The sequence below is a fragment of the Dama dama genome, chromosome 8, assembly GCF_033118175.1.
Source record: "Dama dama isolate Ldn47 chromosome 8, ASM3311817v1, whole genome shotgun sequence".
NCBI lineage: Eukaryota > Metazoa > Chordata > Mammalia > Artiodactyla > Cervidae > Dama > Dama dama.
The window spans coordinates 12,913,339-12,938,145 of NC_083688.1; the positions used below are offsets into that span (position 1 = coordinate 12,913,339).

Here is a 24,807-nt window from a genome sequence, read left to right on the forward strand (position 1 = left end):
TGAGGGCAGCAAGCAGGAGTGGGCTGTGACCTCCACGAAACACTGCCATCTCCCAAGGGTCCTGACAGCTCCTAGTACATAGGAGGGGCTCCACAAACATGAAATGAAGGAATGAAGAAATGATTGTGACAGGGTAATAGGAAGACAAGGAGGATTTTGCAGTGGTCCAGGCAACAGCTAATGGAGGTCACACAGGTTAGAGCAGTGGGCACAGTCAAAACAGGTGACTTGAGAGCAATCTAAGAGGAATGGACTGGATTGGGTGGGGTGTACACCCTTGGTGGCTCAGACGATAAAGAATCTGTCTGTAATGCAAGAGACCCAGGTTCAATCCCTAGGTCAGGAAGATCCCTTGGAGAAGGGAGTGGCAACCCACTCCAGTATTTTTGCCTGGAGAATTCCATGGGCAGAGAAGTCTGGAGGGTTACAATCCATGGGGTCTCAAAGAGTTGGACACAACTGAGCAACTACCACTTCTGTGTATATGTATGCAAAGGGACTGCTTGTGTGTCTGTGTCAATGCATGTATCTGTGTGTGTCTGGGTGTGTGCTGTGCGTATCTGCACACTTGTCTGCACATGAGTGGTGCCCACAGGACTCATTAAAGCCAGAGGCCAGCTGGGACCCCCATCCAGTGCCACTTCATCTGCCCACGCTGGCCTCATTACCAAAGAGGGGTGTTCGTCCCAGCCCTGACCACCCCCAGACCATCTTTCTTTCCATCTCCTGCTGTGATGGTTATAAATGCTGCTCTAATTTCTCATCATTCCCTGAAATTTACAAAATGGTTTATTCAGTTACACTTTCAGCTCTGCTCCTTTCTTTCTTGTTCTGTCATGTTGTGGCCAAGCAAAGAGAAGAATAAGAAAAGTGATTAAAGCATCAGGAGGGGGAGGAATGATGAGGAAAAGAAAAGCGGCTATGGGGCCAGAAGGTGATCACAGGAGAATGATGGGAGTGAGTCATTTATTTTCTTTCAAAGAAGGATGAGTTCTGTTCACTTTCTAATACAGCAACCTCATGGTTCCCTGTGATACGGGCCCCAGGAGGAGGGGATGTGACCTGATTACTCATGAATATCCGCCTACCAGCAACCACGGGGTTTGTTGCCAACTGGTCCACATCCCCTGAAACATCCTTCTCTCCCTCTCCTCACAGGGGTCTACTGCCTCTCAGTGCCCTGGACAGGACCCTGGACAGGCTGGGCCTCCTATATGTGTGGGCATCTGCTCTGTATCAAGTACACAGCTAGGTGCTGGGGTTGAGGTAGCTAGAGTAGACAGTCTGTGCCTTCCAGAGTTTATAGCTGAAACTGAAATTAAAGCAATAACTACACAAAGAATCAGCTATAACATGATGATGGCCACAGGGGATCTGTCTTGTAAGAGGGAGGTCGGGTGGGCTTCCTGGAAGAAGCAGTAGTCCTATGCTGAGAGCTGATAGATGCATAAGAGTCAGCCACGTGAGATCCCCTGGAGGATGCTCCAGGCAGAGGGAACAACACCCGCAAAGGCTCAGAGGTTTGAGTGTCAGAAGAAAGGCCTGTGTGACTGGACCATCACACAGGCCTTTCTGTATGGCAGGTGCTAAGGCTGCGGAAGTGGGTGAAGCCCGACTGCCCTGGGCTTCCTGGCCAGAGCAGGTGACGCTGAGGTAAAACCCAAAGGAAAGGAGAGAGGGAGGAAGACAGGCAGACAAGGGAAGAGGGTCTAGCTGGAGGCAAGGGTAAGGGCCAGGCCTTGAGGCAGGAACAGGATGAGGGTTTGTGGTCCAGGAGGGATGGAGGGCGGAAGGGAGTTACTAGTGGGGATAGTCTAGGAGGGTCCAGGAGGGATGAGGGGACATGCAGGGCCAGGACCACTGGCAGTGTGGGCTGTGCCCAAGTGAGGCTCGAGCTCTGGGGCGTGGAGTACAGCAAGCGCAGCCCAACTCTGCGTCTTACAGGGTCACCTGGCTCTGCCGGGAGAGCGACAGGGGCAGGGCTGGGCCTGAGGCAGAGGGACCAGGCAGGAGCCCACTGCACCGACCCAGGCATGATGGTGGACAGAGACTAGGTGGGAGACTGGAGAGTGAGAGAAGATACTAGATCCGGGGTTAAGTGGAGGTCGAGATAGCAGGACTTTAGGATTATGCAATCCATAAAAATCCAGCACTATTCATTGTTAAAAATTCATGCTATTTCGAGTTCGATCGGTAGCGGGAGCGGAGAGCGGACCCCAGAGAGCCCTGAGCAGCCCCACCGCCGCCGCCGGCCTAGTTACCATCACACCCCGGGAGGAGCCGCAGCTGCCGCAGCCGGCCCCAGTCACCATCACCGCAACCATAAGCAGCGAGGCCGAGACCCAGCAGCCGCCCGCCGCCCCCGCCCTCAGCGCTGCCGACACCCAGCCCGGCACGACGGGCAGCGGCGCAGGGAGCGGCGGCCCAGGCGGCCTCACATCTGCGGCGCCTGCCGGCGGGGACAAGAAGATCATCGCAACGAAGGTTTTGGGAACAGTAAAATGGTTCAATGTAAGGAACGGATATGGTTTCATCAACAGGAATGACACCAAGGAAGATGTATTTGTAAACCAGACTGCCATAAAGAAGAATAACCCCAGGAAGTACCTTCGCAGTGTAGGAGATGGAGAGACTGTGGAGTTTGATGTTGTTGAAGGAGAAAAGGGTGCGGAGGCAGCAAATGTTACAGGCCCTGGTGGAGTTCCAGTGCAAGGCAGTAAATACGCAGCAGACCGTAACCATTATAGGCGCTATCCACGTCGCAGGGGTCCTCCACGCAATTACCAGCAGAATTACCAGAATAGTGAGAGTGGGGAAAAGAACGAGGGATCGGAGAGCGCTCCCGAAGGCCAGGCCCAACAGCGCCGGCCCTACCGCAGGCGGAGGTTCCCACCTTACTACATGCGGAGACCCTATGGGCGTCGACCACAGTACTCCAACCCTCCTGTGCAGGGAGAAGTGATGGAGGGTGCTGACAACCAGGGTGCAGGAGAACAAGGTAGACCAGTGAGACAGAATATGTATCGGGGTTATAGACCACGATTCCGCAGGGGCCCTCCTCACCAAAGACAGCCCAGAGAGGACGGCAATGAAGAAGATAAGGAAAATCAAGGAGATGAGACCCAAGGTCGGCAACCACCTCAACGTCGGTACCGCCGCAACTTCAATTACCGACGCAGACGCCCAGAAAACCCTAAACCACAAGATGGCAAAGAGACAAAAGCAGCCGATCCACCAGCTGAGAATTCGTCCGCTCCCGAGGCTGAGCAGGGCGGGGCTGAGTAAATGCCGGCTTACCATCTCTACCATCATCCGGTTTAGTCATTCAACAAGAAGAAATGAATATGAAATTCCAGCAATAAGAAATGAACAAAAGATTGGAGCTGAAGACCTTAAGTGCTTGCTTTTTGCCTGTTGACCAGATAACTAGAACTATCTGCATTATCTATGCAGCATGGGGTTTTTATTATTTTTACCTAAAGACGTCTCTTTTTGGTAATGACAAACGTGTTTTTTAAAAAAAAAAAAAAAAGCCTGTTTTTTCTCAATACACCTTTAAAGGTTTTTAAATTGTTTCATATCTGGTCAAGTTGAGATTTTTAAGAACCTCATTTTTAATTTGTAATAAAAGTTTACAGCTTGATTTTTTCAAAAAAAAAAAAGTCAACAAACTGCAAGCACCTGTTAATAAAGGTCTTAAATAATTTAAAAAAAAAAAAAATTCATGCTATTTCACTCAACATCTTCTAGGAATCTCTTCTAACAAAACATAAATCTGGAGAAAGAATAAAGAGATCAATTGCAGGCTCCCCTGGTGGCTGAGACGGTAAAGAACCCACCTGCCAAAGCAAGAGACAGAAGAGAAGCGGGTTCGATCCCTGGGTCAGGAAGATCCCCTGGAGAAGGGAATGGCAACCTACTCCAGTATTCTTGCCTGGGAAATGCCATGGACAGAGGAGCCTGGTGGGCTACTGTCCATAAGGTTTGCAAAGGGTCAGACACGACTGAGCGAATAACAGTTTCACTTTCACTGTTTATAATAGTCAAAAAATTAAAACCATTCACATTTCAAAAGTGAGAGTTTAGTAGGAATATTAATCAAATGGACTTTTTCTAAGGATATATAGAGACAGAAAACTGGTCAGATTGAAGAGTCTGGTAAGAAAGACCCAAATCTGTGTGTGCCGCACATGAATGGCACAGCTGGGGCTTCACAACATCTACTCCCCCTGCAACAGGGGGCCAGCACATCCCCATCACTTTTCATGACAGGGGCACTAGTGAGACTTGCTTTGACCAAAGAAACATGAATGGAGGTGAGGACTGACCCTTCCAGGAGGGACAACTAAGGGTCTGAGCTCAATTCTCTGGTCCAATCTTCCCTGTCACAGTGACACTTGGGGATGCTGACCTCCTAAGGGGCCTGAGACCGTGGCCCCGCCATCAGTCTGAGTCCCTGGGGCCAGCGGCAAGCAAAGCCCTTCCCACTGATCACAGTGGGCGTGTGACGTGTATGAGAATAGCCTCAACTGTTTTGGAAAGTCGCTTGCTATTGCTTCATATCCTAGCTTACCCTAACTGTCACACCACTGTGAAATCAACTATGAAAACATATACTTTTATAGGGATAGAAAAAGGAAAGAAGAAAGGTTATTAGTAATAGAAACTACTGTCTTTGGGAGGGGAGCAATTAGTGATTGATAACCTCTTTTATATAATGTTTGCACTTTCCAGACGCTTCAGTGTTAAGTAGGCATCGCTCACATTAAGGGGAAAGGTCAGTGTTATTAACGAGGGTGCTGGGCCCTGGAGAGGCCGTCCTGTCCCAGGCTGTATCTCCGGCTTCAGGCACACTGAGCATCTGTCCCGCCCAATTAGCCCTTTATTACTGATCGTTTTGTTCTCTAATTGTCCGTCCTGCATAATTTAGCACGCTCATATACTCTCTTTTCTCAAATGTTCAGTTTAGTGTTTCTTGGCCTCAGTTTCTCATCGCCAAGTGCAGTGGTGGCAGAGAAATCTTCAGAGGCCTCTCAGCGCCAGCCCTCCCTCAAGCCTGAAAAAATAAAAGCTTCCTACAAAGCAGATACTGTTTTGCTACTGAGGGTCTAAGGCACAGAGAGGTGGAGGAATTTGCTTAAGTCATACCCTCACGTGATTTGAGCCCAGGAATCTGCCTCCAAGAGACATTCCCTCCTCATGGAATCCTCATAATAATCCTATATGTTCAGTATTATTGCGCCCATTTTACAGAGAGGGAAACTGATGCGGCTCACGGAGGTTAAGCCACTTGTCCAAGTCACTCAGAAAGGGAGGCTGTGGAGGCTGAAGCTGAAGCCAGATCTGTGGGCTCTGAGGCCTGTCTCTTCTCACTGCTCCAGTGATGAGAAGCCCAAGCAGGGCCAATGCCCTCCAGGCACAGGAAGAAGTGGCTACACAGGGCACTTGTTGCCAAAGCAATCACTAGCCCTGACACAATAATAGCAATGGCAATAATAATAACAGCCCTCACGCACAGAGTGTTTACAATGACTGCTGAGCCTATGACTGTACTATCACATATAATATGTATTACATATAACACCCCTTAAGGCTGCTGTCTTCCCTAGTGGCTGAAATGGTCAAGAATCCACCTACAATGTGGGAGACACGGGGTTCCATCCCTGGGTTGGGAAGATCCCCTGGAGAAGGAAATGGCAACCCACTCCAGTATTCTTGCCTGGGAATCCCCATGGACAGATGAGCCTGGTGGGCTACAGTCCATGGGTCACGAAGAGTCAGACACGACTGAGCGACTAACACAAGGCGTATCTCACATGTGAGGCACTGGGCTCAGAGAGATCAAGCAAGTTTCTCGAGGTCTCCCCGCCAAGAAGTGGTAGAACCCAGACTTGAAACCAGGTTTGGCCAAAGCCTGTGGTCAGGACCATCCACAAGGACTGAGCCTCCTCCATCGGGGTTTGAAATCAGATGCAGGAACACTCCCGGAAGAAGCTCTAGAGATCAAATGCTGTTGTGAGAGCAGAAAGGGAGAGAGCTAGAGGCACAGAGTAGGGAAAAGACGAGCCTGGAACCCAAAGCGCCGATGTACCCGGGGCCTGGGTGGGCTCCCTACAAGGACCACAGTGCCTCGGGCCCCATCGCTCAAGAGGAGCAAGGTCACTCTGGCTTTGGCCGAGTCATCCACTGGTTGGAGCCTGTCCAACCCAGCCCGGGTGGCCAGCTGCTGCCTCGGCTCCAGGGGCGTGACTGCGGATCCTAAATCTGTGGGAGCTTCTCGCCCAACACAGTTGTTTTAATTGTCTGAAAACATTCTGTGATAGCCATAAACCCAGAAAGTCTGACTGACCCCAGAGAAGGGAGAGGCCTGGGATGGTTGGGATGGGATTTAAAAGGGAAGAAGGGGGTGACTTGAAGCCTCTGGGAGACTCAGGTTGGGGGGCTGGCTGCCTGTCCTGCCTGTGGGGCATTTCATAGTCCCAGAGGCTGCAGTCATTGAATGTTACATCAGACTACATTAAAGTGAAATTATCAGTAAAAGTTGTTGGACATAAATAAATGCACAACATTGGAATACCAAGGGGATGGGCCTAGATTTAAGCCTTGGCTCTGCCACTGATTTCAAGGACCAGCACCCAGTTCTCAATCTCTTACCGGAGTCTGGGAGTTGAGGCTTCGTTCCTTCATCCTCTCAGCCCCCTTGCAGAGAGAAGCTGCCCCTTGTCCCTCTTTAATGCGGCTCGTCTTCCTGGGTGGTGTCACGGGTCCTCCAAGTCATTGAGCCCTCCTCCCCCAGGGCCCTCACAGTACTGCTTCCTCTGCCCAGGAGTCCCCCACGGACCAGGCCATCTCTCCGGGACCCAGGAGGACTAGGAAGGCTGCAAACAATTGGGATGGGTGCAGGTCTGAGCGGGGGGCCAGCAGGGGTGACAGCCAAGCCCCACCACCACCCCGCATAGAGCTGGGTGCAGCCTCACTTCACACTTGGTGTCCAAGCTTGCATCACGGTGCTGGCCAGGAGCCTGGTGTGCAGTTATTAACTGTGATGTGCTGTAGGTGTGTAATTGTCAGAGTGGTTTTGCACATTTTGATCCATCTATAAATATGGATGGTAATTATCCATCATTAGCATATGCTTATGTTCTGCAAAAGTGTACATTGTTTTCCCGAGAATTCAAGTTGCCAATTCCCAACCAAGACACAGGGACTCCAGCCTCGTAGTCATGTGTCCCGTAGACACGGAACATGGGAGGGGTTACCTGAGCACCTGCCTGTGGCCCCACCCAGAGCCCTGAAAGGGGTCACTTACCTGAGCCTCAGTTTCCTTGGCTGTAAAATGGGGATGAAAGCAACTCCCTCCTCATGGAGGCTGTGAGGCTGTGAGGATGAAGGGAGCTCATGCAAGTGAAGGGCGCCCAGCACACACAGGAAGTGCTCACTTGTATGAACTGATGCTCCTGCTGTTGTCACCCCAGGAATGAGACACATGTGCCCATTTCACAGATGGGACTACTTGCCATGATGACGCCCAGCTGCTGACACGGAGTCAGGCGCTTGGGTCAGGCATCTACACACATGTCCCCCACATACTCTTCACAAGAGCCCTACTGCAGGTGCTATTCCAGCCCCCTCTCCACGGGTGGGAGTGGGGGAAGACTATGCCTCAGGCAGATCAAGCACCTCCTAATCAAACAGCCCAAAGTGGGCAGAGGCTCAGAGCAGGGCTTTCTGCCCCAGGGCCCGTGTGGGCCCGCCACCTCACACAGCCCAGGACACTCAGTCACGAACACTGATGAAGAGGTGGTGGACACTCCTGGCTGCCCGCCCAGCAGCCCACTCCTCCTTCCTTTGCTCACAGAGCCCTGTGTTTGTCCTGAAGCAGCAGGCTCAGATCTGTTGGGCCTCCCCAGAGGTAAAGCCACTCCTGGCACCCTAACCCCTTCTCCAGACATTGTTTTAGGGGTGGGAGTGTGACCCAGATCTGGCTACTGAGGTGTGAGGGAAAATCTACTGGTGGAGCAACTTCTCAGAAGTGCATTTTCTGCCTCACTCCATTCCTTTCTTCTCAACTTGAATGCTGTAGTGTGAGACATGATGTTTGGAGCTGTGGCAGCCATCCTATAACCAGGAAGCCAAAAGCTAAGAACACAAAGCCAATACAGTCAAGGATGATAAAAAGGAAAAGGGTCTCTGTTGACATCTCTAAGCATCTGACCAAGTTGAGACCACTTCCTTTGAGAACAATCAGCAAATACATTCTTTAAAGGGAAAGATAGTAAATAATTTAGGCTTAGACAAAATCAAGAGGAAAAATGAATGATATTATGCAAGTATTTGTTTAACAAGACAGAAAATAAATTTCCACATATATTTGATTGATGAAATTCAAAATATAATAAAGCGCAATTTTTATAGCAGATTTATCAATGAGAATAATGGTTTTGGTCGTCTTTTTTTACCATGTTTAAAACATTTCACTTACTTGCAGATCAAAATTAGTTTTCTTTGTTATCAAATGAATTGCAAATGTTCATCTGTTAAAAACCACCCTTAGTTCAAGGGTCATGCAAAAAAAGACAGCTGGGCCAAACTGGCCCACGGACCATAGACGCCAACCCCTGCTCTAAAAGATCTGATATTCGTGTCTTAATTGTTTGAATCATTGTTGGATTCCCATTACATGCTTCCCCAAACATTCCAACTGATGGAAGCACCTCCTCTGTGCTTAGCATACATTTCTTATCAAAGTCATGAGCATCTGACTGTACCCTCCTCCCGCATCAAACCAGAGAATCCTGGAGGCGGAGGCTGCGTCTTGCAGGTCTCTGTAACCCCAGACCTTCATTCAGATCATGAAACTCCAATTACCACAGTGTGAATAATACGAACAAATGCATGAACAAATGAAGCACTTGGTAAATTGAAAAGTGCTGGGCCCAAACGCAGGGTTAAGTTCTGAGAGGGGCATGGATGGGGGATGGGAGGGGTGCAGCGTGCAGAGCAGGGATTAGAGAAAAAGCAGCAGCCCCTTTGCTCCATCCAGCAGGAATGAGGCACCTGTGCGCTCACAGACATCCCCAGCCGCTCCATCCTGAAGTCTGGTCTGCAACCCTGCCGACCCCGTGCGCAGTCACTCCCCTGGGCTCCTGGAGCCTTTAACAGCCAGCGACTCCTTCCCCAAGCCAGAGGGACAGGCTTTGTGCTCTGCCATTTTCTCCCTAGAAATGGTTGTGAGCAACCAAATGGTTATCATTACTTCAGCGGCAATTCTTTGCACCATTATTTTGTAAGAGACAGAGGATGGGGCAGGAGGCGAGGAGGAGGCAGGAGAAGTGAGGAAAACCATTTAGGGTGAACAGGCTCTAAAATTTCAGCTCCAGGTTTTGCCAGGAGACTGGGTTAGAGAGTGATTTCAAATGAATTTTGCCGTCAGAGTAAGAGATCTGTCTCCCCCAAAATGCTCTATTTTGACATTTGGCTTCAAGAGATTTGACAGAATTCATTTTTCCAGCAGACAAGAGATCAAGGTATTAAACAAAATACATTTCACCCTGAGAGCGCCATTAGCCATTTGACACATTATGTTTCATCTCAAGTCTGACTGTTTCAGCCTCTTTCTTTCCTTTCTTTCTTACTTTCATGCACCAGTGAGAGGTGAGGCCAATAAAGACAGGATCTCCCTGTCCCAAAGGCACCCGCTCCCCAAGATAGCTCTGGGAACTGGAGGCAGAGGGTCCCTGGAGAGCTGCTAGGTATCCATGGGGACAAGAGCAAGCAAGAGAGAGGCCAGGGAAGAGGGAGTAGGGAAAAGGTGGGGTGAATGGAGGTCTGGGAGCCTGAGGGCCCAGGGGACTCACAAGAGCAGAGCTGAGGACCCAGCACACGTGGGGAGGGGTCAGGAGGGGTATGGGGAGGGCTGGGCCACGCTAGTCACCAGAGCTGGCCTCTGACCGATGGGCTGGGAGGCCTGGTCCCCTTCTGCTAAGGCCCCGTGGGGCCCCAGCGAAAAAGCGAGGAGGAAACCCAAGCTGCAGTTGACAAACTCTGCCTGATCAGTTGCTGATGAGGACTAATTAGCTTTGCATAAACTATCACTCCTGATAACGGCCATTTGGATAAACAGTCAGGGATGCTTGAGGGGACCCTGGTCCCCAGACCCGAGGGTTATTACAGGGACTTCAGAGTCAAGCAAATCCAGGTTCTCTGTCCTGGTTGCAGCCAGTTACCAGCTCTGGGACTTTGCCCTTAACTTGGCTGAGCCTGTTTCCTCATCTGGAAAATAGGCCACCACTGGCCTCTCCCTCTGAGCGGCGATGAGGAGTGAATGAGAGCCTGTCCTCACCTGTGAGCAGTGACCAGTCCCCCTCTAGCCCTTCCTCACTCCCTCTTCCCCGTGTCCACTCTACCTGCCCTGACTCCAGCACACAGGTCAGTAAAACATCGGTAAGCCAATGCTCTGAGGCACCCTTGCCAGGCTCTGAGCCAAGCTCTCCCTGTGCTTTTTCTCATTGATTCTATTCGTTTCTTTCTAGATTCTGCTACTGGTCCCATTTTACAGATGAGCACACTGAGGCTCAGAAAGTAAAGTAATGTGAAAAGTCACACAGCTGCGAGAGGCCCTATCAGGACACAAACCTAATCTGACTGATGGCAAAAATTCATGCTTTTCCCTCATGCCACGCCCATGCATTTCGCATGGCTCAAGCCTTACTTTTCTTTCCAAACTGGGGTTGGCAGACCTGGCAAAAGCTGACCCTGAGCAGAAGGGTGGCTCCAGAGCTGGACAGTGACCCCTCATCACCAACCTAGCTGCCCGGGGTCAATCCCCTCTGCTTCCCTAGTAAATTCAGCGTCAGCATCACTCCAGCCTTTGGTGGGGCCCCAACGGCGCCCACCTCCCCACCTTGGCATCTCCAGGCCTATTAATCGGTAGATTCACAGGCTGATAGGTAGGTTTGCATGAGCTGCACCAAGATCAATTTAATACCTCCCATCACCTGCCTTGAACAGCTCCTTCCCCTTGGAGACATGGTGCTCTGTCCCCGTCAATTATCCACCTGGGGGCTGTGCCAGCCACTGCTCCAGGCCTGTCCCCTCACACCTGTAGCCTGTAAGAGGTTGTGCCAGGCTGACTGAGGGCTCCCTCAATGCCGCTTCCCCACATTCTCCCTCCTCAACTTCATGATTGGGAACCAGACTTCAGAGCCAGAATTCCTGGGTCCAAATCTCAGCTGTGTGACCTTGGACAGAGTACTTAACCTCTCTGTGTCCAGACTCCTCATCTGAAAATGGAAAACTGTTAGCTATTGTTATGGTTACCAATACCTCATCCCTCCTCCCTCACCACTCACCGCATCCCACCTGAGACCCACATCTTGCTCCTGGAACCCTGCCCCCAGCCCCCAGGGGGCACCAGCTCACAGGTATTTGGGGTGAGACCCCAGGGATGGTTGCATTTCTCAGGGGCCCCTGAAAACCTGAGCAGACTTCAAGGCGCAAAGGGCTGTGTATCCACAGAATGAGTGACTTTCTCACCATCTCCTTTAGGGACAGACAAACCAACCATTCTGATGCTCAGCCACCTTCTCACCTTGGTGCCTGGAGAGCGAGGACGCAACAGTCGGCAAGTATCCAGAGTGTCTACCCGAGACCGCACAGTGAGTGGCCGAGGTGGGATTTGACCACCCTGGTCTGTGCGACTCTAAATTCTAAAATCTTCCCACCGCACCACACCAAGGCTTCCTGGGTGACTTCATATGTCCAGAACCAGGCTGGGTGCCAGCAGCAAAGATGAGTGTCAGGAAGCCAGGACCACACCTTCTTCATTCAGGGAAGGTCTGAGCCCCTGCCAAGCCAACCCAAACCTCTCCCTGGAGCAGTCATGAGGTCCAGGATTCCCTGGACAACCTGCTATTTGCTGCCAGAAAGCACACCTCCTACAGCCCACTCACCTCCAATCAGCCTTTCGCTCCATATCAACTGTTCAGCTCCTACCAGCCTGCTTACCTCCCACCAGCCAATTCACCTCTGACCATCCGCGGAGTGACTGAGCATTCGGAAATTATTATGAAACGTACCGAGATGCATAAATGTCCATGGAGGCAACAGGATCTCTCCCTCCAATTCCACAACTTCTTCCCACCCCATCATATCCTGTTTGAACCTTTCTGCAGCCTCCTCCCAACCTCCCACCCCACCAATCCTTTCCTGACCACCATCCAAGAAAGCAGTTCACTCCAGAAGTCTTCTTAGGCTCCCCTTGCTTAGAACATTCAGGGCTTCCCTAGAGCTCTCGGGATAGAAACACACCTGCTCCCCACAGCTGACAGGAATCTGCAGGAGCTAGTCTTTCACGTCCTCCAACTTAGGGTTCTGCTCCAAGACTGTGGGACCAGCTCGATGCGTTTCTCTTCTCCTAAGCAGAGCCCACAATTCACTGTCACGTCCAAGGCATCTCTGTTGATCTTGCACTCGCTGAGTGCAGAATCACCCACAACAGCTGCTCTGAGACTGGGTCTGGCCAGGAGGGGCCCTGGGTCCTCCGGAAACCCTTCCAGTCCCGATCATGGACCCCCACCCTTCCTGTCATCAGTGGAGACCCCTCCCAGACCACACAGACACTGACAGTTTCCCTCTCCTCAGGAAGGCTGTCAGCCATCACAGGGACACACAGGCTATGGTGCTAGGAACTTTCACAGATTCCATAAAACTACTAGAATCCCAGAGATATTTAGAAGGGAAGGGAAAGCTCAGACCAAAAGTGATGGGAGTAAAGAGAAAACAGAGATGTGTCTGGGAGATTAATCCGCTGCTCAGACATGAAAGAAATACACTCAATTACTTTGTATTGCCTTTCATTGGAATGTTCACATCGTACTCAGCTGTCTGCAAGCCTTGGATTACCCAGAGAGAAAGCACAATGAAAGATAAGGGAGAATAAAAATACTGACAAAAATGTTCCTGAAACTGGAATTCTTTTTGAAAGAAATGAAATGCCAGGCCGCAGACAATAGAGACCACTTGGCACTGATGCTTGACCCCCAGGCCAGATAAGCCGGAGTCAGGGGATCCAGCTGTCATCTTAGACCTGCCAGCTCTACGCTGAGTGACTTGGGGCAGCTCACTGCCCCTCTCTGAGCCTCATTCTCCGTAAGTCCCGTGGGCTTCCCACGGCAGCACTATTGACATTTGGGGCTGGTACCTCTTTGTTGTGGGGCCCGTCCTGTGCACTCAGCAGCATCCCTGACCTTTACCCACCAGATGGGTACCAACCCCCAGCATTCCACCATCACAATCAAAGATGTCTCCAGACTTTGCCAAATGTCCCCTGGGGAGCAAAATTGCCCCTGGAGATGCTTTCTGAGTTCATGCGATAGAGAGAAGAGCAAGAAGTGTCACAGTGGGTCCCAGCCCAGGGCCAAGGAGACCCTGTTGTGGGGAGCTAGGGATAGAGATGAGGTGAGGAGGGGCGGCTGCCTCATGGAAGGCTCCGCTGCTGAGCTGGAGCATGTGGACCCCCCATCGTCAAAGCCCTGGGCCGGAGGACAAGGGACCAAGGTTTGCACCCACCACGCTGGGTTGGGGACTCTTGCACATGTCTGACTCATTCCCTGGGACTGGGTCCTTGCCATCTCTGGGTCCCCTCTCTGGTGCAGGGGAGGCACGCAGCACTTGCTGAGCTCAGCTGAGCTGAAGGGCATTTGCTTTCAGTTGCTCCAAGCTCAGTCTTAGGACGGCACCAGGCCCTCCCCCAAGGGCTCTCGGCCCATCAGGGGATAAACATACAGTCCTTGGCCCTGTTCTCCAACATCTCCAGCTCCCTCATCCCTGATTCAAGGTTGACTTTCCCACCCCTTGGAAGGCAGACGTGGACTGTGACTTACTCTGGCCAATGAGACGTGAGAGGCGGAGGCATCTGCCACTTGCAAGAGGGAGCATTAAGAGCCAGCACACAATCTGTGCAGTGATCTCAGAAAGCCCAGATGGAGGTGAAGCCGCGTCAGCCCAGAGCAACTGTGGGGAGCAGAGCCAGTCATCTGCCCTGGGCGTCGCAGCACAGTTGGGGGCCTCCTCTTGAGTTGGGGGTGCTGCAGCCATTGATTACCATAGTGGAGCCTGGGCCCCTCAAGCGATGCTGCTGCTGGAACCAGGTCACCCGAAGAGTTTCCCCCCTGCTCCCAGGCCCCCATGGATGCTGGTCCCTGTGAGATAAGTCACTCCATGCCACCCATCACAGGTCTGGAGTGCCCTTCCTGTATCCAGGAGGCCGGCTCCCCGGGCTCTGACTGCCCAGACCTGGACCAGACAGGCACATCCCATGATAACGTGCAGATCACCTGCAAACCTCTGGGCTCCAGCTTCCTCTCTGTTTACTCATCCCTTCAACAAAGAAGCCCCTGGACAGAGTCTGTGCCAGGCCTGCACTGGGCGCTGGGAGTATCAAGGGAGCAGCCCCTGTCCTCCCGGAGCTCATAGATTAACACAGGAGACAGTCGGTACCAGTGAGCACCCCAGAAAAGAATTGAGTGGAGCAGGGGGAGCACTGGGGGTGGGGAGAGGAGGCCAGGGGGGAGGGGAACCAAGTCTGCAGGTGGGGTGGGCTGGTCACAGTCAAGTGGCCATCTGGGACCCAGAGGTAAGAGGGACCAGCCAAGAGAAGGGAGCGCAGGAAAAGGCATTCCAGGTGGAAGAGCTCCTTATGCAAACGTCCTGTGGCAGGAAAGGCCTTGGGGAGAAACAGCAGAGCAGAGGGAGGGGAGGGAGGTAGAGAAGGGGGAGCAGGGTCAGACCACACAGGCCTGCTGGCCACGGGGAAGAGCCTGAACCTGACTCTAATTCAAGGAGAGGCCACTGAAGGGGCCAGGAAGGGAGTACTGAGTGGTGTCAGTCACTCAGCCGTGTCCGACTCTTTGTGACCCCGTGAACTGCAGCCCACCAGGCTCCTCTGTCCGTGGGATTTTCCAGGCAAGAATACTAGAGTCGGTTACCATTCCCTTCTTCAGCGGATCTTTCCGACCCAGGGATTGAACCCTGGTCTCCTATGTTGCAAACAGATTCTTTTTTTTTTTTTTTTTTTATTATTATTATATATATATTTTTTTTCCAGTGGGTTTTGTCATACATTGATATGAATCAGCCATGGATTTACATGTATTCCCAATCCCGATCCCCCCTCCCACCTCCCTCTCCACCCGATTCCTCTGTGTCTTCCCAGCAAACAGATTCTTTACCATCTGAGACACCAGGGAAGCCGTCAGGAAGGGAGGGTCAAGGCCAATTCACATTCAGAACATTCTCTGGGTCCGGGGCGTAGCACAGGGCCTGGCACCCAACGGTGCTCAATGAATGTTTGCTGACAGTGGTGACACATGAGGGAAGTAAGGAGACGCCCTCTAGGGCACTGCTGACTCACCCGGGTCAGCCTACATGCTCCCTATACCCAGCAAGGGGTCCACTCGAGGACAGGGAGGTGCTGGTGTTTGTGGAGAAACTACTGTTGCAGGCCTTCTCACGTGTCATCTCCCGTGTCAACTCACATGTCTTCAGCTAGGACCCCACAAGGTATGCACAAATGTCCCCAGTGAGGCACTGATGTTGTTTTTATAGTAAAACAGGTCGAAATGTTCCAACCTGATGCTAAGATGCATGAAACAGGAATCTCACTTTTAAAAAGCATTCAGAAATATTTCTATCTGGATATCAATGAAAGTTCATGAAAAATATCACTTTTTAATAATGAGGTAGGACAAGTCCCTAGAACTGAGTAACGGCAGAGAAGAAAAGCCTCAACTCTTCCCCTAATTACAGAGTCTAAAATATCAAGCTGACAAAACAATAATAATGAAATATGAGGAAATAGGCAACTTCCTAACAAAAGAGACAGAAACAAGTTAACATGATAACAAATGATACCCAGAATCATCCGAGCCTGCAGCTGGGTTTTAGCATTGTCTAGCCACATGCATTATCCCCAAAGATCCTGCCAGTTTCTCCCAGAGTGAAACCTGCCCCTGGACTCACGGTCTGGCCCCTCACAGCCTCTGCTCAGGGGCACGGAGCTCCACATTCCCAACTGTCTCTGCAGTCTGTGCTCCTGATCCAGCCAGTCTTTTTAGCCCTGAGCACAATGCACCACCTCTAAGGAGTCTCTTGGATCACACAGGTCCATCACCCCAGCCCTGGGCTCAGCCCCTCCATCTCACTGGACCAGCCAGTCAGGCCCACCCATCCCGATCTTTGTATTATTTAGTGACAGTATGGGGGAAGCACATTGCCACAAGGTATGTCTGGACCTGGGTTCACATGCCCACTTTTGTGTGACCTGGTTCAAGTGGCTTTACTAATCTGAGTCTCAGTATCCTCACCTATGAAATGGGAAGGTAACAAAAGTACTGACCTCATAGAATGATTGTGAGGTTTATATGATTTAATATATATCAAGCACTTATATATATTCTTTGCAGCCAAAGATGGAGAAGCTCTATACAGTTAGCAAAAACAAAACGAGGCGCTGACTGTAGTTCAGATCATGAACTCCTTATTGCAAAATTCAGACTTAAATTGAAGAAGTAGGGAAAACCACTAGACCATTCAATTATGATCCAAATCAAATCCCTTACAATTATACAGTGGAAGGGATAAATAGATTCAAGGGATTAGATCTGATAGACAGAGTGCCTGAAGAACTATGGACAAAGGTTCATGACATTCTACAGGAGGAAGTGATCAGGACTACCCCCAAGAAAAGAAATGCAAAAAAGCAAAATGGTTATCTGACGAGGCCTTGCAAATAGCTGAGAAAAGAAGTGAAAGGCAAAAGAGAAACGGAAAGATATATGCATCTGAATGCAGAGTTCCAAAGAATAGCAAGGAGAGATAAGAAAGCCTTCCTCAGTGACCAATGCAAAGAAATAGAGAAAAACCATAGAGTGGGAAAAACTAGAGATCTCTTCAAGAAAATTAGAGATACCAAGGAAACATTTCATGCAAAGATGGGCACAATAAAGAACAGAAATGCTATGGACCTAACTGAAGCAGAAGATATTAAGAAGAGGTGGCAAGAATACACTGAAGATCTATACAAAAAATGATCTGTATGCAGGTCAAGAAGCAACAGTTAGAACCATATATGAAACAAGACTGGTTCCAGATTAGGAAAGGAGTACGACAAGGCTCTATATTGTCACTCTGCTTATTTAACTTAAATGCAAAGCACATCACGCAAAATGCTGCACTGGATGAACCACAAGCTGGAATCAAGATTGCCAGGAGAAACATCAATAACCTCAGATATGCAGATGACACCACCCTTATGGCAGAAAGCGAAGAGGAACTAAAGAGCTTCTTGATGTAAGTTGTGAGGCGAGCAGAAGTAACGCAACTTAGATTAGGAGTAGGCCTTCCTACTATCAGGTAGCTTTCACTTAACAATGACCACTGTTTGCCAATTAGGGCCAATTAGCTTTCACCAATGTTTGCCAATTAGGAAATTAGGAACGGGGCGGAAACCCCCAGGAAAGTCCCGCATGCGCAAAAGTATTGACCAATGAAATTGCTTTGCAAACGTGTAACCAATCTGCTTCTCACCCTATAAATTTGTGTAACAGCTTGGGCTCGGGGCTCTCTGACTCGCACCACTGCGTTGGTTGCAGGCAGAGAGTCCTGGCTCGAGTCAGTAATAAACTTCCCTTCCTGCGAGTTGCATGGTCTTGGAGGCCTTCTCTCTTCCCGCTCGGGGATTCAGACATCGGGCATAACATTTGGGGGCTTGTCCAGGATCCCTTTACCAGGGGAAGAGAACACTTCCAGGACAGAGGGGAAGGATAGATAATAACACCGGTGCTCAGGAAAACTCGGGGGGCCCGAAAACCCAGAGCTGTGTTGTCAGCTGTCCATGTGTTTGTCTTTGGCTCTCCGTGTTTGTGTGTGTGCCGGCATTGTCTCAGGCAGGACAGGAAGTTCAGAGTAAAACCGGGGCTCTGCTGTAAAGCAGGGAGGTATCTGGCACAGGAAAAGTCCAGAGTAATTCCGGGGCCCTGCTGTAAAGCAAGAAGGTATCTGGCACAGGAAAAGCCCAGAGTAATTCCGGGGCCCTGCTGTGAAGCAGGAAGGTATCTGGCACAGGAGAAAGCTTTCTCTAGCCGGCATAAGGCCGAGGCCAGCGAGCGTGCTGGAAGGCAGCCAGCTTTGTGGGAAGGAGAGTTCCTCTCCTGATCCCGAGTATGGTCAGGGGGCCCGAAAACCCAGCGCTGTGTTGTCGGCCGACGTTTGTCTGTCTGTGTGTTTGTCTTTGGCTCTCCGTGTTTGTCCGTGTTTGTGTGTGTGCCGGCATTGTCTCTGGTTTTTAATTAGACTCTTTTCAGGCAGGAGTTTCAGTGAACAGGCGAATGGTTGTGGGGCAATTGATGAGTCCCGGCCAGGGCTACACTCTGGCGGACTCTGAAGGCCCTACAATAAGTGAGCCTCAGTAACTAGAGCCCGACCGGGTGAAACTCTCCTTTAAAATTCTTTGTGTGGGCACGGGTCAGGCACTTAAAGGCCATTAGGGTGCCTGCCACTTGAAGACTCCCATGAGAGGATAAGGGGGTCACGGAAGAAGCTAGAAACCCCTAGGGTGCCCGCCCCTAGCAAGATAAACAGTTACCATTTACCATGGGTCAGGGGAAATCTACCCCACTTTCCCTCATGACTGACCATTTTTCAGATGTCAGGGCCAGGGCCCATGACTTGTCTTTTCTAGTCAAGAAAAGTAAATTAATAACCTTTTGCTCTGCAGAGTGGCCCGCCTTCCAGGTTGGATGGCCTCCAGAAGGCACCTTTCAACCGTCCATCATACAGGCTGTGAAGGAGAAGGTTATGGCTCCGGATCCCTCGGGCCATCCGGATCAGGTCCCCTATATCATGGTTTGGCAGGATCTAGTGGAAGATCCGCCTCGGTGGTTAAAACCTTTCGTTCAACCTCCTAGCTCTTCTAAGTCACAGGTCCTGGTGATGAAGACCACCCCCCCCCCACCCCGGAGAAAACAAAAAAGAAAGAGGACCCAAAACTAGTCTTTCAGGAATCATCTTGTCCAAACCTGATAGACCTAGAAACAGAGATGAGGCCTCTGCCATATGCGCCCTCCTTGCAAATCCCTCCGAGGAGAGAAGCTCCTACAGGTGAACCGAGAGGATTAAGAGGGCCAACAGGAACCGACTGTGAGGGGGGACTGGCATTGGGGACCCGGGGGAGAACTAGGGGAGATAGGGGTGGGCAAGATCCTGGGGACCCAGAGTTACCTTCATCCACTGTTCAGGCACTCCCCGTCCGAGTGGGACCAGCTAACCTAGACGGAGAGCGAACCTATCAGTACTGGCCCTTTTCCACGAGTGACCTGTACAATTGGAAGACCCAAAACCCCCCTTTCTCAGAGAAACCCCAAGGCCTCATTGACCTCTTAGATTCCATTTTGTTCACTCACAACCCCACCTGGGACGATTGTCAGCAGCTGTTGCAGGTGCTCTTCACCACAGAAGAACGGGAGCGAATTCTGGCAGAGGTGCGGAAACGGGTCCCGGGGGTCGATGGGAGGCCAGCCGCCCAGCCTCATCTCATGGACGAGGGGTTTCCTCTGTTGCGGCCTAACTGGGATTTTGAGCGGGTGGAAGGTAGGGAGCATCTCTGAGTGTACCGCCAGACTCTGATGACTGGCCTGCGGGCCACAGCAAGAAAGCCGACAAATTTGGCAAAGGTAAATTTAGTAAGGCAAGAGCCCACTGAGAGCCCAGCAGCCTTCCTAGAGAGGCTGATGGAAGCTTTCAGGCAATATACACCTATGGACCCCCAGGCTGAGGAGTCACGCGCTGCAGTCCTGTTAGCATTTGTAAATCAGGCAGCCCCAGATATTAGGAAGAAATTACAAAAGATAGAGGGATTGGGAGAACAGACGATACAGGATTTATTGAAAGCAGCTGAAAAGGTATTTAATAATAGGGAGACCCCAGAAGAAAGGGAAGAACGAATTCGACGGGAGGAAAGGGAATTAGCTGAGAAGATCAGGAAGGATAGAATGAGGGAAAACCGGAAGAACCAGAGGAAGCTAGCCCAGATTCTTTTTGCGGGGATAAAAGCCGGAACAGAATTGAGGGAACCTCGAGACCCCTGGACGGGAGAAAAACAGAAATCAAAAAGGCAGGCCCTAAAGAAAGATCAGTGCGCCTACTGCAAAGAACAGGGGCACTGGAAAAACGAGTGCCCTAAGAGGGACCTGAAGAGAGGTACGACCCAGAGAGAGAATCTCCCCTGGAACTCGAGTTCTATATGTGGGGGAAGACAGTGACTAGGGGAGTCAAGACTCGGCACCCCTCCCCGAGTCCTGGGTATATGTTAGATAATTGCAGTCATGAGGAACTGGAAAATTCTGCTGCCTATTAGCCTGTCAAATGTAGACTTTGTACCTCTCTATGGTGGAGATCAGACCCAGAAAGTTCTTGCTCTTTTGCACCTGAGGACTCACTCACAGCTGTGGCATTTTACCTTGCTGATCAGTGGTGGGCTATTGATGATATTGTGAAAACATCTGTCCCTTCTAGAGAGGGGCTTAAGCAGGTGAGAACTCTTGGGGAGAGTGGTTAAAGCAGGAAAGGGAGAGAAATGAGATCCCATTCCTGTGTCATAGCAGTACTGATTATGCTAAGATTCTGTGGAAGAAAGGAGAGGCCATTGGGTTTTATTCAGTTAAGCCTACAGAGCTGGGAAAATGACAGTCATGGATGGACTTGGATCCCTAGCCTTAAGAGATGAATAAATACCCATTGGCCTGGGCTGAAATGGCAGGGATGGGACTGGCCAAACAGACATCTGGTCGTCATCGAGCTAAAGGCCTAGGCAACTCCTGTGAGGGTGAGATAGTACCCCATGAGCCAGGAAGCTCGGTGGAGGATCACTCCCCACATTCAACGTCTCATGGATGCTGGAATTCTCAAGCAGTGTCAATCCCCTTGGAACACCCCCTTACTGCCGGTGAAGAAGCCACGGGGGACAGATTACCTGCGGGAAGTCAACAAACGGGTGAGTGACATACACCCCACTGTCTCTAACCCGTATACACTGTGTTGGACTTGAAAGATGCCTTTTTCAGCCTACCCCTGGCGGCCCAGAGCCAGGAGATATTTGCCTTTGAGTGGACTGAGGGGGAAGGCCAACCGGTAATCCCACAGAGGTTCAAGAGGCGCTGAGCGAGGACCTCTACGAATATCGGACTTGCCACCCAGAGGTCCTTCTGCTACACAATTAATAGCCCGGCAAGAGGTCACCTGTTTGGGGTATAAGATCAGGCAGCGGCAAAGGTGGCTAACCCAGGCCATGAAGGCCCAAGACCCCCCACCAGGTGAGAGAGTTTCTGGGGACTGTTGGATATTGCAGACTGTGGATCATGGGGTTTGCTGAGAAGGCTCGGCCCTTGTATTGAGGGAAGTAAAGAGACCCCAAACTGGACTTGGACTGAGCCAATGAAACAGGCTTTCCAGACACTCAGACGGGCCCTACTAGAAGCCCCAGCCCTTGCCCTGCCTAACCCAAATAAGCCATTCCAGCTGTTTGTAAGCCATATCCAGCGAGATACTGACTGAGGCCCTGGCGGCACGAAAAGACTTAACTGATGTACCCCTAGACAACAGTGAGCTAGTATGGTTCACCGATGGGAGCAGCTATGTAAGAGATGGGCAAAGGAAAGCTGGAGCCGCCGAATATGGCTCCGTGAAGTTTTATGCATTGTGTGGCTTTGGTGGGGTCTTAAGTTTTGGTCTGACACACACTGCTGTTGTTCCTCTGGATTTGGTGAAATGCCGTATGCAGGTGGACCCACAGAAGTACAAGGGCATTCTTAATGGATTTTCAGTTACACTCAAAGAGGATGGTTTCTGTGGTTTGGCCAAAGGATGGGCCCTGACCCTCATTGGCTACTCCCTGCAGGGGCTTTGCAAGTTTGGCTTTTACATGCTTGGAGAAAATGCCTATCTGTGGCACACATCACTGTATTTGGCTGCCTCTGCCAGTGCTGAATTCTTTGCTGACAATTAACTTGGACCCGCCTCCCACAGGGGTTCAAGAACTCCCCTAATGAGGCTCTGAGTGAGGCTATGGAAGCTGCTAAAGTTTGAATTCAAACCCAACCAGGTTATGGTAACACTCTGAGGGATGCAGCTCCCAAAATGTATAAGGAAGAAGGCTTAAAGGCGTTCTACAAGGGGGTTGCTCCTCTTTGGATGAGACAGATACCATGAAGTTTGCCTGCTTTGAACGCACTGTTGCCGATTCCGTGGTGTCTGTGTTGAATAAGGAGAAGGGTAGCAGTGCCTCTCAGATCCTCAAGAGACTTGGATTTAGAGGTGTATGGAAGGGTATCATCATGATCGGCACTCTGACTGCACTACAGTGGTTTATCTATGATTCTGTGAAGGTCTACTTCAGGCTCCCTCGCCCTCCTCCCCCTGAGATGCCAGAGTCTGAAGAAGAAGCTTGGGTACACTCAGTAGATAAATGAAAGCAAATATGGACTGAATTTGCGTGTTGATCAGTGTTTGAGGAAAATACAACTGGACGCCAGGCTTGCGAAGCATGAACGAGGTACCGAGGGGAAGAGCCAGGGCAACACTGGGAGATAGATTTCACTGAGGTAAGGCCAGGCAAGTACAGGTATCGCTATATGTTGGTTCTGGTAGATACCTTCTCGGGGTGAGTGGAAGGGAGAGCTTAGAGGAGATAGTGCCTAGGTACGGGCTGCCGGTGACTATGGGCTCTGATAACGGACCTGCCTTTGTGAGCCAGATTGTACAATGGCTAGCCCAAGCTCTGGGGACAAAATGGAAGTTATATTGTGAATATAATCCCCAGAGCTCAGGACAGGTTGAGAGAATGAATCAGAACGAAGTTGGCAATAGAGACTGGCGGGGACTGGGTGACCCTCCTTCCCTTCGCACTCTTTCAGGCATGTAACACCCCTTATAAGCTGCCCTTTTGAGATTCTGTAACCTAGATGGAAAGGCCCTTATGTTGTTTTCCTTACCACTCCTACTGCTGTAAAGGTCGACGGGATTGGACCCTGGGTTCACTGCAATCACGTGCGGCAAGCCACACCAGAAGAACAGGAGCAGAATGGAAGGCAAGACCTCACCCGTCAAATCCTTTGACTCGTCTGCCGGGAGGTCTCCTAATTCTCCTGCTAATTATTGCAGGAGCTGAAGCTGTGTAACCTCTTGTGATGGGCCCCGGGAATGGGACATAGGAAACAGAGATTTGGTAGACCCGAGTGTGGCGCAACCCGCAGGGCCAAGTACCTCAGATATGGGTGAACCAAGCTTTACTATCTCTGCAAGGCCAAGGGCTTTCCTCCCTACGAGCTGCTGTAGATGACTTGATTTTTCTCCAACAGGGTAGCGTCTGCGAGGTTTCTATGCAGACCATACAAGAGTGGTAAGAGAATCAATCAGTCATTTAGAGAAGTCTTTGACTTCCTAGTCTGAGGTGGTCTTGATTAGAAAGAGAGAATGGGAAGCCCAGCAGAGATGGTTTGAGTCTTGTTTTCAACTACCTTAATTTCCACCCTCCTGGGTCCACTTATAGTGTCAGCGGCCCAAGATGGAAAAGAGGAAGATTCCTCTACTTGAACAACAGACAGGGGGGAATGTGAGGCGAGCAGAAGTAACGCAACTTAGATTAGGAGTAGGCCTTCCTACTATCAGGTAGCTTTCGCTTAACAATGACCACTGTTTGCCAATTAGGACCAATTAGCTTTCACCGATGTTTGCCAATTAGGAAATTAGGAACAGGGCGGAAACCCCCAGGAAAGTCCCGTGCGTGCGAAAGTATTGACCAATGAAATTGCTTTGCAAACGTGTAACCAATCCGCTTCTCACCCTATAAATTTGTGTAACAGCTTGGGCTCGGGGCTCTCTGACTCGCACCACTGCGTTGGTTGCAGGCAGAGTCCTGGCTCGAGTCAGTAATAAACTTCCCTTCCTGCGAGTTGCATTGTCTTGGAGGCCTTCTCTCTTCCTGCTTGGGGATTCGGACATCGGGCATAACAAAGTGAAAGAGGAGAGTGAAAATGTTGGCTTAAAATTCAACATTCAAAAAACGAAGATCATAGCATCTGGTCCCATCACTTAACAGCAAATAGATGAGGAAACAATGGAAACAGTGACACTCTCGATTTTCTTGGGCTCCAAAATCACTGCAGATGGTGACTGCAGCCATGAAATTAAAAGACGCTTGCTCCTTGGAAGAAAAGCTATGACCAACGTGGTAGACAGCATATTAAAAAGCAGAGACATTACTTTGCCAACAAAGGTCTGTCTAGTCAAAGCTAAGGTTTTTCCAGTAGTCATGTATGGATGTGAGAGTTGGACTATAAAGAAGGCTGAGTGCTGAAGAATTGATGCTTTTGAACTGTGGTGTTGGACAAGACTCTGGAGAGTCCCTTGGACTGCAAGAAAATCAAACCAGTCAATCCCAAAGGAGATTGGTCCTGAATATTCATTGGAAGGACTGATGCTGAAACTGAAACTCCAATACTCTGGCCACCTGATGCAAAGAGCTGACTCATTGGAAAAGACCCTGATGCTGGGAAAGATTGAAGGCCAGAGGAAAAGGGGACAATAGAGAGTGAGATGGTTGGATGGCATCACCGACGTGATAGACATGAGTTTGAGTAGGCTCCAGGAGTTGGTGATGGACAGGGAAGCCTGGCATGCTGCAGTCCATGGGATCACAAAGAGTCGGACACAACTGAGCGACTGAACTGAACTGAAAGCACTTACAATATGCCC

General features: G+C 50.5%; 1 protein-coding gene and 1 pseudogene across 1 annotated transcript; both read left to right on the plus strand.

Moving 5' to 3' along the window:
• Positions 1-2,172: 2,172 nt before the first annotated feature.
• On the plus strand, positions 2,173-3,722 carry LOC133061050 (Y-box-binding protein 1-like). The gene has a single exon (XM_061149141.1). It carries the CDS (start codon positions 2,173-2,175, stop codon positions 3,283-3,285), a length of 1,113 nt encoding a protein of 370 aa, XP_061005124.1. The 3' UTR covers positions 3,286-3,722.
• A 2,363-nt stretch (positions 3,723-6,085) lies between these two features.
• Positions 6,086-22,515, plus strand: LOC133061051 (solute carrier family 25 member 3-like; annotated as a pseudogene).
• Positions 22,516-24,807: the final 2,292 nt, after the last annotated feature.